The following is a 16,901-nucleotide window of genomic DNA, read 5'->3' as shown; positions in this document are numbered from 1 at the left end:
CCCAAAATGTCTTTTATTAGATGGCAACAAATAAGGGTTTAATCATGACTTTTTTTTGTCATTTTACTGTTTCGGAATCATTTATTAATTTTGGCAGTGCTTTTGTAAAGACCATTTCCAAAATTTCCAGCAAAACTCGTCAGAAAGTCGATCAAGAGTTTGATTTTCAGTGGTGCGCACACACAGAAAGGTTACTTTTACTGATTGAAGAGTTTTAATTATGCTAAGCTGCTGTTATTGAGAAGAAGGACATACATCTTTCCATAAACATCCTTCTCCAGTACAGACAAGGAGCCCACTCTGGGATCTCATCAAAACCTTTCATTGACGCACGCACGCACACACACACACACACACACACAGATACCTACATACGCACACAAACACACGACCAAGTTAGTTATCGACAGAACAATCCCTTTGTAGACTGCTCGCAAAACCTTGTTTTCCCTTCACAAGTGAAACCAAAAAGCGAGTTTTGGGCAGCATTCAGGTAGAGTGAGGTGAGTGGTGGAGAGAAAGCTTGCACTGCAGTCAAGCTTTATCTATATAAGGCCATCTCTGAACATGTGTGGGTTAGGACTAGCAGTTCACATCCGCCATCTTTTTTTTTTTTTTTTTTTTTTTTTTTTTTAATCAGCACAGAAGTGGTCGGGGTGGGTTCATTACTAGACAGATTCCTGCAAACTGTCATCACAGCTCGTCCAGGTTACAACGAGGGTTTGTTTTCCCTCCTCACATTGTTCATACAGAGAGACCAGCAGCTAAATATCACAGTCTTTGACCACTTTAGGAAATCCAAAGAGAGAGAGAGACTAAACGCCTTTTCCTGTCCAGGTGCAGTTGTACTCTCTTGACTTCCTCACAGCCAACACGGTGCTTTGCATTCGCCTGAAACGGATGCTTGAATTTCCCTTCCATCCCAGCTTGAGAAGCCTGACCCCCTCGGTGCTCCAGTGCTGCTCGCACACTCTCTTGGCTCCAGCCATCTCTCAGTGCTTTCGGTGCTGGGAGCAAGGGATTGTGATTGGCGCACCAGAGAGCCCTCAGTTTAGTAGTCTTTCTTCTACGGGCTCCCTGGCTCTTCTGTCTTTCCTTCCCTCTACCCTCTTTTTGCATCTTTTTATTTTTTATTTTGCATCAGTGTCTAGACAGTGTTGCGCGGCGTGCCGTTCAATGCAACAGCCTTGTTGCAGGGTGAGCCCACAGCCTGGGGGCCCACTGGACGCTGGGTGGAAACGCCCACCTCGAATACTTCATGGATGGCCTTCCGGAAACAGTGGAAGTTGTAGTCTATCAATCCTAAGAAATCAAGAAAGAAAAAAATGGTTAAGAGGTTTTTTATGACGTGACAGTCTTGCTTTATCATAATATCTGCGAACAAAATCAGTCTAAAGTCTGATATATTCAATTCTGTCATGAGTATAACAAGGAAAGCACAACATTTGGTGAAAGCGAAGAATTTCTCAGACACTTTGTTGCACTGATTTAACAAATGAAGATCAGCTTACTTGTCAGAGAAGTAATGCTAAGGTTGTAAAAACCAGATGTATCATTTCTTAATTGCCTTTAGAGGAGTTAAAGTTGGGATATTGCCGCCTGAATTCTCCCTTTGATCTACCTAACTGCAACACATTAAAATGTATCGGTGTTCTTGATTTGACTTCACCCGCTCCACATACATGTAGATGCCCACTCGAGGCGATGCTAGAATTACACAGACGAAAATATAAAAACACTTGACTTGAGCCACAGCATCATTAGCCAAATTAAGCCAAATAAGGTGCAGAGGATCACAGATTTCCCTGACAGCTAACCTTTGCGCTCAAAACTTTCTTCTCGCAGGATGCAGACAAGGGCCAGGAACTTGGTGACCTCTTTCAGGTACAGCACAGTGGTGTTGTTGAGCTTGATGATGGCCATGGACTCCTTGTCGTAGGCACTGCCGCTGCCATCCTCCCTCAGGCTAGTGTGGCACAACAAAACACCATCAGATTTAGGGGAAAATAGAAAATAAATTGCAGCTTGCCAATGATGTCAGTAATTAAGCAAATAAATGCATAAATGAAGTTATGCTTCAATAAAAGCATCATCAGACAACACATGCGTGAACTCTATATCTTAAAGCATTAACAAATTAGAGGGAGAGTAAATTAAACATGTTTTTTTTATTTGTTATAGTAATTAACATGCAAATTTATACAGAAAGTTAATAAATCTACTTCATAGATACTCTTCCCTATGTTTTCAATTCACTCATTATAGTTTTTGCCTGTTAAATTGAATGAGGACATGTGGAAAGCGCTGGCATAACCCAACTCTGACCTCTCTGATGAATTGCTAATGTACAAACAAGGAGAGGAGAAAAAAAAAAAAAAAACCCACTCACCCATAGATGCAGGAGACGTCAATGACCACATCGATCATGTCGCAGCACAGCTCATAGGACTGCATGTCTACAGGAGAGCTGTCAGTGGCGATGTAAATCTTACTGACCACATCAAACAGGAAGGCCTTTTCTATCCCTGAATTCTGTCAGCGGCAAGTATTAGGTGAAGGACAGAGAGGAGGAGAGATGCAAAAGTGAGAGACAAAGAAGAAGAAAGGGAATATTAGGAAATAATATTGTAGTAAGGAAACACAGCACTACCATCTGATGAGTTACAATGGACCTGATAATAAAATTGTACAGGCGGGTGATAGGAAATGCACCAGAAACTGTGTGAACATTCATAGTGAAGCCAAACCACGTTCAGTCTTATCAGAGAACGGGCTCCAGAGGAATCCTCACCCACACATCTTACCGTGTGTACTGATAAATATAAATATATTGATATTGTGATATAAGATAAGCATATACCATGATGGAGGGTCTTATCCACATCACACAAACAGCCAAAAGCTAAAAGAGGTGTCAAAAAGAAGTACCGGGCTTCACTTTGGCTCAGTCAGTGTTTCTGCAGTGTTCACCAAGGTAAATGTAACTTTTTAAGACCTTTCTAAGACCTGTTTCATGTCAAACTGGCCCGTAAGTGAGTAAATTAGTAAATTATTTTTTTCTGTACTTCCCATTTCTAATTATATAATTAATTAAATTAACCTGATCTAGACCTAGATAAGTAGCAATGGATGGACAGATTAAAAATGATTCAGTAATTTAAGTTAATTGAAGTTTTTTTTTTTGGCAAAAAGTGACACTACCTTCTCTCTGTAGTTAGCAGCAGAGGCAGTGTTTTCTACAGGTCTGAAGGTGCTGACTGAAACGCCACAAGGGATTGTTTCTGCACACAAGCACTGTGAAAAACAATCCCACTTTTCTATGCAACCTCTCCTGACAGCCTGCTCTGATGAAAAGGCTTTTGTAGATTAAATTAAAGACTTCTTAATACCAGATACCCTGTCATAAATTGGATACCCTGAGTCATGATAGGATGTGTACCAACAGATATTCACACTAATCAAATGTTTTTCAGATATGACTTGACCTAAATCTTCCAAGCATTTTTTCATTATTTAACCACAAAATGTAACATCTATACTGGGACAACACCTGGGGAATTAAGAAAATGTTGCCTTGTTGGTCTGAGCCACAGAATCTAAAGACAGAGTTGGAACTTTACCCTGACCCTTCTCAAGTGAATATAGTGTACCACACAGCTTCCACTTTATTAGGTGCACCTAGCTAAGCCTCATGCAGTCTAATATAACAGTCCTGCAATAACTCCTGCCTCCATTAAGTCTGTAATATATCATTTATTTACAATGTTTTAGAGATGTATTGATTCAACTTAATGACCCTTTTGAAGAATGCAGTTTGGTGCTGTTGAACCGCATGCCATTATACAGAGAGGTGTTTTTGTTTAGCCTACCCTCATTGATATAAATGGGATGGACAAAATAATAGAAACACCTGCCATAGCTATCTGAATTGTCTGGATACAGTAAATCCTACCAAACTACATTAAAAAAACCCCAATTATTTGTTGATAAATCTCGGCTGGTGGTCTTTTGGGTGTTATCAAGATATGTTATTAGAAATATGTTATAAGAATGTGTGTGAGTTAGAAATCCTCTGCCTCATGAAAAGATCAGCATTACAATCCAGGGGCAGGACACAAATATGATCTGAAAAGTATGTAAAGGCTTTGGAGGAACTGTTAACCACAAAGGGGCATCAGGGCTTTCAGTGACTCACATTCAGTCTGTCACACGTACGTCACGGTACCAATGACAACATTACTAAAAAAAAAGGTTAGTTGACCAAGAGCTTGTAGTTGTCTACTTACAGAAATGAAGATGTTTAGGAGGTTCTCCAGAGTGGGGAGTTGAGGGATGAGCTTCTGCACCACTTTGCTGAAGGCCTCAAAGATGGAGTGGTCGTAAATACTTGTCAAGTAAAAGCTAAATGAGATAAAGATTAAAAAAAAAATTTAAAAAAGAGGTGAATAAGCCTTACTAAGCTGTCACTTCTCACTTCCTAAAAAAGCATATGGAAGCAGGTGAAATTATAGACAGTCACATGATCACATGACAAGCAGATGCTAGATGGTAGAAAAGAGAGTTGAATTAAAACATTTAAGCCTGACTGAGACATAAAAACACAGGAATGAAAATAAAATTAGCAAAACTGTTCTCATATGACTGCAGCAAAACTGGACACACATGATTTATGGACGTTGGTTACTGAGATATATAAATAAAAGGCCAGTGTCTGAGGAAACCAGTGGCTTCAGCCCAATGGAACTGTCTGCATACACTTGGCAGAAGCTCAACTTCACAAAGCACCAGAGAGCCACAAGGCAGAGCAAAAAAAAAAAAAGCCCTCTCAGCTCCGCTATATATCCAGGACCGCCATGGCTGTCTAACCGGAATAAACAACAATCTCACCCCACATAAAACAGCGCAGCATGTGCCAGCAGAGCCCTACCATCAACAGTAAAGCTGCTGCAGAGCTGACCGAGCTCAGCCAGGACAACCTGTTTTATGTTGTACACAACACATTTAGACTTCCTCCACAGAGTGTCAGGGCAAAGGCTGTAATTAATGATCATTTTCTATTTCTTGATCAGGGCTGCAACAGACAATTATTTTCATTACTGAGTAATCTACTACTTATTTATTTATTTTTTTAAATCAATTGATCTTTTGGTCTATTAAATGTCATAAAACAGTGAAAAACAACAGTAATAATTTTCCTGAAATGTATTTAATTTAAAAACTTAAGTAATTACATTCATTAATAGACTTTTTTTTGTGACATCAACTAACTGGTTATTCTTGCAGCTTTATTTTCAATGAACCTGGTGATGACTTGTACTTTATTTGAAAAATGACTTAAACAATTAGTTTGATCAATTATCAATACAGTCATCAATCAGCTTTCTGTCTATTGATGAAGCCATTAACCAAGTAATCATGGCTTATGATGGGCTATTTCCTATTTGATGCAGTAAAAAATGCCAATATTTTCTTAACAAAACAACAAACCAATCACTAAATCTCTGACAGCAGTTAATGGTGTGAATCACTGTAACTGTACCTCAGCCTTCTTTCTCCTTCTTACATACGTGGGCCCTTTGGAGCCTGAATCATAACAGCACTGGCATCTGAAGCATGGCTCATTGATTCTTCATTAGGAGGTCAAAGAGGAATCTCACAGTAACACTAAGAGTATGCAGACCATGTACACGCACAGGCTACAGTATATGTAACAGAGGAAATTAGCATGAACACCACAGAGTTTCTGCAGGGTTCATCAAGTTAAACGTAAGACTTTTTCCATACCTCAGAGAATGCAATTTAAAACCCAGAAGCGACAGTCATTTATTATTATAATGTCATATTTTACCAATATTGTTGCCAACAACATATAGTAATTTCTAATGATGTAATTAATATAAGTTTTTGCTAAAATTGACACTTGCCTGTTACATCAGTGACCTTCTTTGCTACTCCAGCTCACAGTACTGACAGTGTTTGCTATAGGTTTGGTGGTGCTGACTAAAACTCCACAAAAAGGACTAAAGAGTGTCCTGTCCACACAATCTAAAATCAGAATAATGCAACTTTTAGTTTTTAGCTGTGTAACATCTCCTGAGAGCCTGCAATAGGGACACATTCATCATTACTGCCTATAGCAGGCATGAGAAAATATTTAATACTTTTAAATTTAAATTTAAGCCTTTTATTACCTTCTAAAACCTTTTCAGGAGAAACTGGATATAATGTTTTAAGACTTTTCAAGACTGGCAGATATCCTGATATCAACGTTTATAATAACCATAGCTTCAAACTCATGTGGATAGAAAAAGGGGACAAATTTACTGTATTTTCTACTCATATGCCATACAACTAAAAGCATCTAAATTTTCTAGTGCACTCAGAGATCATACAGTATCACACACAAATGACACTTCTATTTAAACAGCAAGCAAAGGGCCAAGGGATGTGGCTGAAAGCTCAGGGAAATTTCAAGTTTTTTGTCAAAACAACTTAATGATTCAATAATCATTTAATAATTTTTTTTCCTTGTGGTGAACAATTGTGATCAGTTCCAATTGGGGGATCAAATTCCAAGTGACATGCATCAGTTGCGATGATGTTGCTCTACATGTGCAGATTCAGATGGAAAAAAAGCAACATTTTAGGATGCTCTGTCAATACAATCTAATTTTCACTTTTAAACTTGACACGGACTTGATGGGGTGAGAGGTGTGACTGGCTGGACTCTGTGCTGACATGTTAACACCTACATGTGTTGTGATAGCACAAAGTTGTTGCAACCCAGAGAACTGCTGAGAAAAAAAAATACTGAATTGATGCGTTTAACTTAACAACACTAACAAATAACCAATCTGCTTCCTTGTGTGTGTCACAACTTTTTTTTTTTTTTTTCTCACCTGCATAAAGTCAGTTCAGGGAAACCAATTAAGTCAGACAGGTGGTGTCAACTTGTCTCTTACAAAGGAAACAAAGTCTGTATCGTAAGATGGGCTATAGCAGAGAATTCAATTCTCATTTACTATGAACATTATATGGATAAAAATGTACATCATTCAAACATGCAGGAAAAACCTCACACTCAGTTCTAGCTCTGACTTTAAAAACTAATAATTTCATCGCTTTTTACATTAACTGCTCCTGCTGTTGAATATGCGTTCACATTAGGTTGGTATCAGGTTTCCATCATGCAGAGAAGGCCCTTCATTACATTTAGAAAACGTTTTAGAGCTGAAGTTGCTGAACAGCCCACAGTCTCAAACTTACTGTGGATCATCACATCATTAGGTGACCTATCAGCCCTGTTTTGACATTACCTGTGCTGAATTCAGGCCTCTGTTATTTAAACTGGCAGACAGAGAGAGCTTGGTCTGGTTGATCTTTCTCTGCCACTGTGTTGTTCACATGTTAAAAGGAAATCAAAGCAGCTCTAAAAATAAATGCACTCTGCCACATAGGATGTTAGATCCTTTTCACCCTCTCCATCAAATGAAAGAAATGTCATTACAGCTGAGGAGGTCACTCTGGAGTTCAGTGACATTCAAGTAAAATAGCTTAAGTGAAGTCACAGACTGGATCTGGAAATGCTTATTTGAAGGGGATTTGAGGTTTCTGTTGAGCTGCTGTACCAACCAGTTGGAACTCATTTCTAAGCTTTGATAAGATTTGGGGAAATCAGCTGAACAAAACAGCAGCAGTACTGTAAGATTTTAATTCACTGTTTGCTGGGATTTAAAGTCTGATTGTGCAACTTTGTGTCTGATGCATTGTTCAGCTGCTTTTTTTCTGTTACTGATGTAAGAGTAGCCTCAGTTTATGTAAACATTTCACCAATAGTTAGATGCCTGCATTTTTTGTTGGCCACTTTTTGTGTTGGTCCATTGTTTTAAAGTTTCTGGCAGTGTTTGTGTGTTTTTCTTCCAATAACCATTTCAAAATGAATAATGAACTACAGAAAATGAGTAAATATACAATACTTTGGTGTGTTTTCATAATGTATCAGGGCTGTGTTATTATTATTATTTTTTTTTACCATTAACTTTGTGCTGCCCTCATGACTTTTATAGCAATGCAGTAATGAGAACAGTGTGTTTGTATGTTGTTGTGTGTCAGAATGACAATACCAGCAGCCTCACTGACTGCATAGGTAGCAGGGGAGAAATTCTTTCTTCTTTAGCCTTGTACAGATGTAGTTAAATGAGTGAAACGTAAAAAAAAGAAATGTTAAACAAAACATACCTGAGATGCAGTTTCTCTAAGCTAGCGTCGGCCAGATCGTCATTGGCTCTCTGGTGAATGTCCCTCTGGGTCTCGATCTTGTGGTCGTCTGACAGGCCGTCCACTTTGTGGATAAAAACCTCGAAGTTAATCTCTGGATTTACCCTGTAGGCCCGGGACACAGTGAGGTGAAGCCTACCCAGAGCCTCCACATAGTCATCCTAAGAGGAAGAAAGAAATATATATTGACACACACATGCATCATGTACATCTTTGCAGAAATTGAATCATAAAACTGCCTGTAAATGTATTACAACATTCAAAACTTCAAGCACCCTACAGCCCTTACTTTAGATGACGCTTCTTCCACGATAGCATTCATGCACACAGTCACCATATCACTAATTCATCACTTTTGTTTCCGCTAACTGTAGCATAGTTAAAACAACTCAGACCAAAACAATTAAGCCTCATTAAACATTTAAACACCTAAAATCTCTCAAAACTGCACGTGACAATCTGCTTGGATTGACCTTGATAACGGCCAGTTTAAGTAATTCACTGCAGCTACAGCTTCTGCTTAAAATGGTAAAAACAGATTAAAATAACTACGCAGCAGCAGTTTCCTGTCAATAAAATTAACAAGAAAATCAAGACATGCTGCCTATTAAAGGTGTTACAGGGACAGCCTGCTCTTTTGTGATCACCCAGGCCTATATTATCTACGTCTCCAGGACAGAGTGAGACGTACATCCTCATCACTTTTACACAAGGTATGAGGAAATGTACCACTGTGTTGTCTTCCAAAACAGCAGGACGAGAACAGCTCTCCTCAGATATCACTGTGTGACCAACTGCTGAAACAAATTGAATCTGGTGCACCTCCTTGAGTGGAAATAAACCCTGCGATCAGATCAGCTGTGGCTTACATTGTAGCTGAGATCACTACTTAGAAGCACTTATGGTCATGTGGATAAGACTGGCATAAAAGCCAAGGCGGGTAATTGTCTTTTATTCCAGCTATTCCAGCTTCTCATTACTGAGTTCATTCTCCAGGGATGAAAGAGGCTTCTAGATTACTTTGCCTTCCATTAACAGTCAGTGACCGCTAAAAAATGTCGCTTTCTTTACGTATGCAGTTATGAAATGGAAAATATATACGTGAAACTGAGTCAGAATATTGACAGATTTTCTATTTGTGAAATGAAATGTCCAGTCATTGCCACACGGGGAAAGAGGAAAAGCAAAAATCAATTCTTCCTTTTAGCACATTTGAAACATGACTCCATTTACTTCCTATGTTCAGAGCCAATCAAACAATACAGTGTGTTGCTTTGAAACAACACAGTCACTTCCTGTTTTTTATGACCACATCTAATGAACCATTGTTTTTCTGTTCTTCACCTGAGCATCGATGACAAATATCAAAGCCCCAGTTCCTCTAAAGATCATCTCGTAGTCGAAGGTGGGGTCGAAGAAGTCAACCTGGCCTGGGAAATCCCAGATCTGGAAGTTGACGAATGAGCTGCTGGAGATGTCGTCCTTGTAGATCTTGTTGGTACTCTCCAGGAACAAGGTCTCATTGGGAGACATTTTGTGGAAAACCACCTAAAAATCAGAGATGGAACAAATGCAGATGACTTATCCCTGGGGTTTGGTGCGGGGAGGTCCAGAGACCTAATGCCAAGCTAGAAAGTAATGCTGCATATACATGAATAGAATTTGTTCTTATTATGCAGTGTCACACTCATCCTACAGTTTCATAGTCCGTTATCTAATCTCCAGACAGAGCTTTAGCCACGTTAACATGCAAACATTGGACAGGCAGCTTATGATAAAAGACCTGAGCTAGTTTTCAGACCTAACAAAATTACAGCTCCCTAACCTCTGCCTGTGTAATTATACTGTAATTATACACAACTTTTCAATTATCTATTTGTGATCTGTTACAGACGCAAACAATGACTACACTTATTTTAAAAAACTTTAAAACAACTATTTTAAACAACTTCTCAATTAAGAGACAATCCCAAGGTTTGGAGTGAGCTGCTTTTGCTTTTTAATGTCGGTATTAATATGTATATTTTAAATTACTGTTTAACATTTGTGTTCAATGACCGAGACTTTAAACATTTTGTTACACATTCTTTTGAGAATAATGGGAATTTAGTAATACAGCAAACAACTTTAGTTATTTTAGATAAAGAATACAACCTTTTGAAGTGTAGGATTTTATTCAATAGTTACACAGATTGAGATGTATTGTAAATAACTGTCTTAGAATATGCGTCTTGCAAAATGGTCTCTATCGGAATTAAAATGCTTTTATGGGAGAGATCATTACAACAGTGCTATATTGACTGCTGTAACGATTCCCCTGCAAAGACATCATCCGATCGTCACATGCAAAGCAAGAGGGAAAAGGGCAAAACTTTGGAGACTCACTGGTCTGATGCAACACATGTCAGTCTACATTCAGCTTTTTTCAGTGGCATGCTTTCAAACAACAGACAGTAAGACCGCAGCTTAAAAGTCAAGAGAGGTTCAGGGTTGATCAGAGTCTTGGTCTGCTGGTTACACTGACAGGTAGAAAATAAATGACACTGGGTAATGGTGGAGGAGCTAAGAGCACTGGCTCCACCACTGCCATGTTGAATCAGTGTGCGGCCCACTGAGGTCACAGGCCAATGAACCAGCAAAAAGCCAAATCACATGTTTTTCAGCCTATACTGGAGGCTCACGGGGGAACATTAATCAGGGACTTGAGGGTGTGTGGATTACAGAAAAACAGAACACGTGTGGATGTGCACTTCAGTTTGGAAAGTGCAGTTCTTCACTTTTATTTCCTCCAGGCATTGTCTTTAGGATAGGCTCCTGGTGTGTCACGCTATATCTAGCCTGATTCTACTTCCCCCTTGAATTTTAACATGAATAATAAAATATCATAGAAAGAACAACTGCATCTCATCTATTATTCAACCACAGTGCTAGTCTGGAAGTGGCAGACTTGAAGAATATGATGGGGAGACAGCTGACTTTGCTGTACGAGTAAGTGTTCAAATCAAAGCAAAGGAGGCAACAACCTCGAGGCCCCCCCCCCCCCCCAAACCCCAGGTTCACTGCACGTCAGTTGAATTTGGTAATTTGATTAATTTCAAAATTGTTAATGAATTTCCACCACTGAAGTGCAATATTAACTGAGGCTAATTTTATGACCATGTCTTGTAGAAGGTCACCGTTTCAAAATCTAGTTTTAAAAACATTGTTGTTTTAGTTTATATTGTGTTCATGTGATGTATATTCTTGATATATTTTATCAAATCATGTTAAAACTGACATTAATTCAGTATTTTTATAGCATGGCAGTAGATTTCCTGCAGTGTTTTATAGCATCATAAAAAATGATTACAATTTTATGAAATAAAACATAAAGCTTTAGAGAAAAAACAGAGGTGCTATTTCCCACAACAAAAACCTTAAATGTAGTGAGTGTGACTATCATTCTGGGCATCATCTAATAGTAAATTGATCACAAGATGAGTTGCACAAGGATCTGTGTGATTTACCACCTCAGGTAAACACTTTTCTGGGAGGGGACCTTGGGAGTACTGGACTAGAACTGAAACATAGTCAATTGACAGAAAACTAATCTGCAACTATTTTGCCAATTGATTAATTGTTTATGTCCATTTTTAAGCAAAGATGCCATACATCGGATGGTTACAGTGTGCGGATTTTGGACTTTTTCCCAGCCTTACCTTGCAGTAAACTTAATATCTTTGGGTACTGAACTACTGGTTGATGCAAAAAGCTGCTGAAAACATCACCTTGGGCTATGGGAAATTATTATTTAGACCAGACCAAAACACTAACCCATGTATCAATTACTCTCCACTTGGAAACCCAGGACATGTAACGTGTTTATGCTGGTGGGGAGAATGTGGGGGGCCCAACAAATTTCAACCCCCCCTCCCCCCAGATGGTTAATCCGGCCTTGATTTAAATACACAGGCAGAAAGGATGTTGTCCACACTGTGAGTGCTGTGCTGATTTAAAACAAAGTGTTTGGGTTTGCAGAATGGAAGGTGTGGTCGCTTCTCTGTCATGTGAGAGCTACACATCAGACCTGCCCTATGCCTCACAGCTGGGAGGGACTAAGATATATTTGGCATGTTGGACAAGTCGTTAACTTAACAGTCACATGCTGCACATCCACATATCAGCACAGACACACCGAGCGTCTCTGTCCACCTGGTTAATTATTCACCGCTACAGCTAAACTAAGCTACTCCTGAAGGCTAACTAGTCATTAGCTCTTGGGAGAACTGTCTCAATTCTTCCCTCCTCATGTAGCTAGACACGTTATCCGCTGGCAAACAGCTATCATCACTTGCTAACCATGCTAAACTAACTTGCTAGCTCTCCTGGCTAACCTGCCGTTGACTTGCGCAGGGGAAGGCGCCGCTCGCCTCGACAGGCTAACACTTTCACGCCTTTCCCTACCTTCTGTATCGACGATTTCCCACTTCTCCTCAAACCCATGAGCAGGATCCTGGGTTTGCTGTCGGACGGCGCCGGGCTGTCCTCGATGTCGGCCTCCTCTTCACCGTAACCGAAATCTTTGGGGAACGAGTCCGCAACCCCATAGCTGTCAGCCAGCTGTTCCACATCGTACTGAATCGACATTTTGACCCAACGACGGTCGCTTCCCCTATTCCCCCCCTTACTTGTCGGTCACCACGGCCGTGTTTATGTCAGACGGGTCGGTATGCACCACAAACTAACGCCGGACAATTAAAATAGTTTGTCAATAATGCCCTGGCTGCTCGGAAACACAGAGCGTGATCCCACACATTTCCTTAGGATTTCCTCTCCCCTGAAAAAAACTCGCCTTTTAGTCCCGCCTCTTGATTCTGATTCGCTATCTGGGTTACAATTCGAAAAATGATTGGTCCAACAGTCTGTCACTCTGCTGAGGTTTTTCGCTGTCACCTGACTAGTACTCAGACTTGTTTTGTGACCTATCACCCGAATAAAACGCTCTTGTCGCGGCTTTTTAAAATCCGTTCGAGCTTGCAACAGCAATTCATGATTCATACGTTTCTATTTTCTTAAAAAAAAACTGGACATTTCATGAAGGTTGTTCAAAACAAACCAAATAGAAAGTGAGCAATTGTGGTATGACGCACTTTCTCCAGCAGATGGCGGCAGACATCCACTACAGTTAGGTTGAGACGTTCACTGTCCTTCGAAAATGTCGGAATGCACACTTAAAATTACATACAAGTCGCAAACTGTGGTATTATTCACGACAAATGTTGGGTAAGAGCTGAGTATTTAAAGAAACCATATACATTAAAAAAAATAATTAACATAAAATATTTTATAGAAGGGATATATAAGGTCCATATGCAGGAACTCTTTACAACCAAAGATCATAGCATGTAATTTGTATTCAGTACCCTCAGTACAATGTCACTGCCAGGACTGTATGATTTTTAGAAATACTGAGTCAAGTTTGAGTCCAGTGCTCTCAAATAAAATTAAAACATAAAGACAATGAGGATTTTAGCTCTAGAGACGGTGCTTGTGTTTGACACCTTTTATTTTACGAGGAACCACTGAAAGCACCATCGGTTGCTTGAAGGAAGGCGATAACCGAAACTAACTTTTCCGGCCCGGCACTTTACCTGGTTTTCAAAATTAACCACTGCGATATCAAGTGGGACAGAAAACATAGTATCTACAAGTGGAAAGTCAACCTTAAAGCCGACATAATCATGGCACATCATAGAGTAAGTGTGTTTTCCTTCGCTCTATTTTTCTGACACTAGTGTTCTTGAGAATCTGTTTCTTGTCTAGTAACTATAGGTTAGCTAAGCTAACGTTAGCAAGCTAGGAGGAGAAGGCGTTAGTTAGTGATTGTGAACTAATGTTTCGGTTTTTAATAACGATTGGCAGTTGTACATATTTGTAGATAAACCTTAGCTGAGAACCCGTAACATGATGTGAAAAAAAAATGACTACAGACGGTTTTGACAGTATTTTCTACTGCAGGTCATAATCCGACCAGGTTAGACCCAGCAACAGTTCCTTCTCGAAATGACTAACAAACAGAACCTGCAGTCACGGATGGATTACTGGGTTCAGGTGTGGCCCAGGACCACGTCCCCTGTATGAAGTGACTGTAACATTTCTTGTTGGAAAGTGAATCAAACCCACAAAGAGACGCAAAGATACTCAAAACAAGTACAGAGATATGCAAAACAAGTACCAAAGATGCTAAACAAGTACAGAAATATGCAAAACAAGTACAGAGATATGCAAAACAAGTACCAAAGATGCTAAACAAGTACAGAAATATGCAAAACAAGTACAGAGATATGCAAAACAAGTACCAAAGATGCTAAACAAGTACAGAAATATGCAAAACAAGTACAGAGATATGCAAAACAAGTACCAAAGATGCTAAACAAGTAGGCCTACAAGTGATGCAAAACCAGTACAAAGAAAGACTGACAGAGACGCAAACAACTACAAAGAGATGCAAAACTACCATAAAGAGACACAATACAATAACAAAGAGATGCTAAACGAGAGAGGCAAAAAACAACTACTGAGAGACACAAAAAGATGCCAAACTATCTTAAATTAGTATTTTTCAATCTGTGTTGTGTTGTTTTATATGTGGGGGGCCTTTTACACGTTTGTTCGCCATATACATTTTTGGGGTATTCTCATTAACCAGAACTGACTGTTGACAGTTTTGTGATCAGTTGGTAATAAAATGCCTGACTTTTCTTCCCACAGGCTCCAGACACCAAAAGGGAGCAGTTTCGGAGATACCTGGAGAAAGCTGGCGTTGTTGACAGTCTTACCAGTGGTATAGCACATTTTTTCCTGTAGAGAAATATTTTCTCTGGGTTTGAGCTCTATTCACAAACCTCACAATAAAAGCAACTAATGAAAAGCAAATGAAGCAAACCAGGAGAGCTACCGAAAAGCTTACAGCTAAAATCTTTGTACAAATGGTGAACACAGATCCTCCTCTAACAGGACTCAACTGAAAATACAGATGAGTAGCAAAATACAGAATTGCTGTCGTTAGTGAACAACATCAAATTATCATCTAATATGAGACTGTGGAACCAAAGTTTGCTTTCAAGCTGTATTAATAGCCTCAATTCTTCTGTATTTTTTATTTAACTCTTTTTTCCATTTGGTTTCAGTCCTGGTGGCTTTGTATGAACAACCTGAAAGGCCCAGCAATGCCCTGGAGTATCCTTTTGTACACATTAAGCTCTTCTTGACATGCCCAAATAATTGCATGGTCAGTAGTGAGTTGAGAATGTAAGTCTGGTTTGTGCCCCCACTCGTCACTGCATATGTACTATACCATACACAATAATGGAGAGAGGTCTGAAGAGTTCAACAGATAAATGAAAGACTTTCTCTGTAGATTTTTTAACCGACTCCCTCCAGATTTGTGAAGCAGCATCTCGGTGCTGCTGGCCAGACTTCAGCAGACACTGAGGCTCTGCAGCAGGAGGTGATTGACCTGAGGCAGAGGTGTGCACGTCTGGAAGAGGAAAACAAAGACCTCAAAACAAGGGTAAACCTAATGCTTTAAAAAAAAATGCATGTCAACTCAATCAACATACTGTTTAAGGCACCTAACCTACACAACTTTTTTTTCCCCACTCTCTCTAGCTGCAGCGCTATGAACCTGTATCAGGAGATGGAGCCACAGCTGAGTAGACCACAGCAGAGCTTTGGTTTGATAATTGTATTTTTTGTTGATATTTCAGGCAAGACAAGACGACACTGTTAAGTGAAAGCCAAGAATTTTTATATAGCTATGCTGTTTTTTTTGTAAATCCTAGTTTCTACTCTGTTTCTTAGAATCTAACTTATTCTGTACATGTGTATATATAAGTTTTTGTCTTGTTCTTCAGTCTTTACTACTTCACTGAGAAAGTGTCCTCCATATGACTGGAAAAGTCACTTCTTAAGACATGAGACATCATTTTTTGAAAGCGTTCCATAACCAGTATTTGATTATACTACTGATAATTTTTTTTTCTGGCATTTATTGTCCGGATCCACAGGACATAGTATGTGATTAAGACATACATACACTTTATTTTGAAAGGTCTGGTCTAAATGAACAGTTGTAAAAATCTCAAAATTGTAAGTCACTTGTAAAATAAAGCACAGTATTGTAATTAATGGTGAACTAGTTTCTGAACAGCAATGTTTCAATCAGGACTTTTACTGGAATATCAGGAATTTGATAGAGTAGTTACTGTGGTGAAATAAGCTGTATACCATCAGTATTCAGGGTATCTGCAGGTCTTGAAAAGTCTTACAAAGTACTGAGTTCAGTTTTTCTTCAAAAAAAAAAGACCTTAGACGGTATTAAAAAATTATTTACAGAGGTCTTGAATATTTTTTATTATCCCTTTATTTATTCATCCATTTTCTGCTACTTAATCAGGTCGCATTTAATGAGAATAAATCATGAAAATAATTGTTAATTACTATTGTTAGCTATAATGACAATCATTTCTAATTATCTCATTAATTTAATTGTTTAGTTTATAGAACATTGGGGTAAAAAAACACCCATCAGTTTCTTCAACCCCAAGTTGATGTCATCAAATGTCTCGATGGATTAATCAGTT

The 16,901-nt window shown here is 39.1% G+C and overlaps 2 protein-coding genes across 2 annotated transcripts; one reads left to right on the top strand and one right to left on the bottom strand.

Annotated features, from left to right (window-relative positions):
- Positions 1-604: 604 nt before the first annotated feature.
- Positions 605-13,113, bottom strand: rragca (Ras-related GTP binding Ca). The gene is made up of 7 exons (XM_071468551.1): positions 12,721-13,113; positions 9,622-9,825; positions 8,239-8,438; positions 4,287-4,401; positions 2,390-2,532; positions 1,818-1,966; positions 605-1,302 (listed from the first exon to the last, which is right to left on the bottom strand). Exons 1-7 carry the CDS (start codon positions 12,901-12,903, stop codon positions 1,148-1,150), a joined length of 1,149 nt encoding a protein of 382 aa, XP_071324652.1. The 5' UTR covers positions 12,904-13,113; the 3' UTR covers positions 605-1,147.
- A 737-nt stretch (positions 13,114-13,850) lies between these two features.
- On the top strand, positions 13,851-16,453 carry LOC139612702 (c-Myc-binding protein-like). The gene is made up of 5 exons (XM_071468554.1): positions 13,851-14,012; positions 15,028-15,100; positions 15,447-15,495; positions 15,700-15,829; positions 15,928-16,453. Exons 1-5 carry the CDS (start codon positions 13,998-14,000, stop codon positions 15,973-15,975), a joined length of 315 nt encoding a protein of 104 aa, XP_071324655.1. The 5' UTR covers positions 13,851-13,997; the 3' UTR covers positions 15,976-16,453.
- The last annotated feature ends 448 nt before the right edge of the window (positions 16,454-16,901 follow it).

This window comes from Trachinotus anak, unplaced genomic scaffold, assembly GCF_046630095.1.
Source record: "Trachinotus anak isolate AG129_WGS33_773 ecotype Australia unplaced genomic scaffold, CSIRO_AGI_Tana_v1 ptg000032l, whole genome shotgun sequence".
NCBI lineage: Eukaryota > Metazoa > Chordata > Actinopteri > Carangiformes > Carangidae > Trachinotus > Trachinotus anak.
This window is presented reverse-complemented; position numbering and strand designations above follow the sequence as displayed.

Bases quoted from the DNA above. Each gene is read 5' to 3' on its own strand.
- LOC139612702 (XM_071468554.1), top strand. The intron at 15,101-15,446 runs GTATAGCACATT...ATTTGGTTTCAG, and splicing joins TGTTGACAGTCTTACCAGTG to TCCTGGTGGCTTTGTATGAA. The intron at 15,830-15,927 runs GTAAACCTAATG...CACTCTCTCTAG, and splicing joins ACAAAGACCTCAAAACAAGG to CTGCAGCGCTATGAACCTGT.
- rragca (XM_071468551.1), bottom strand. From the start codon at position 12,903: ATGTCGATTCAGTACGATGTGGAACAGCTGGCTGACAGCTATGGGGTT. The intron at 2,533-4,286 runs GTAAGTAGACAA...TGCCGCTGACAG, and splicing joins TCCTAAACATCTTCATTTCT to AATTCAGGGATAGAAAAGGC. The intron at 1,303-1,817 runs GTTAGCTGTCAG...TTGATTTCTTAG, and splicing joins AGAAAGTTTTGAGCGCAAAG to GATTGATAGACTACAACTTC.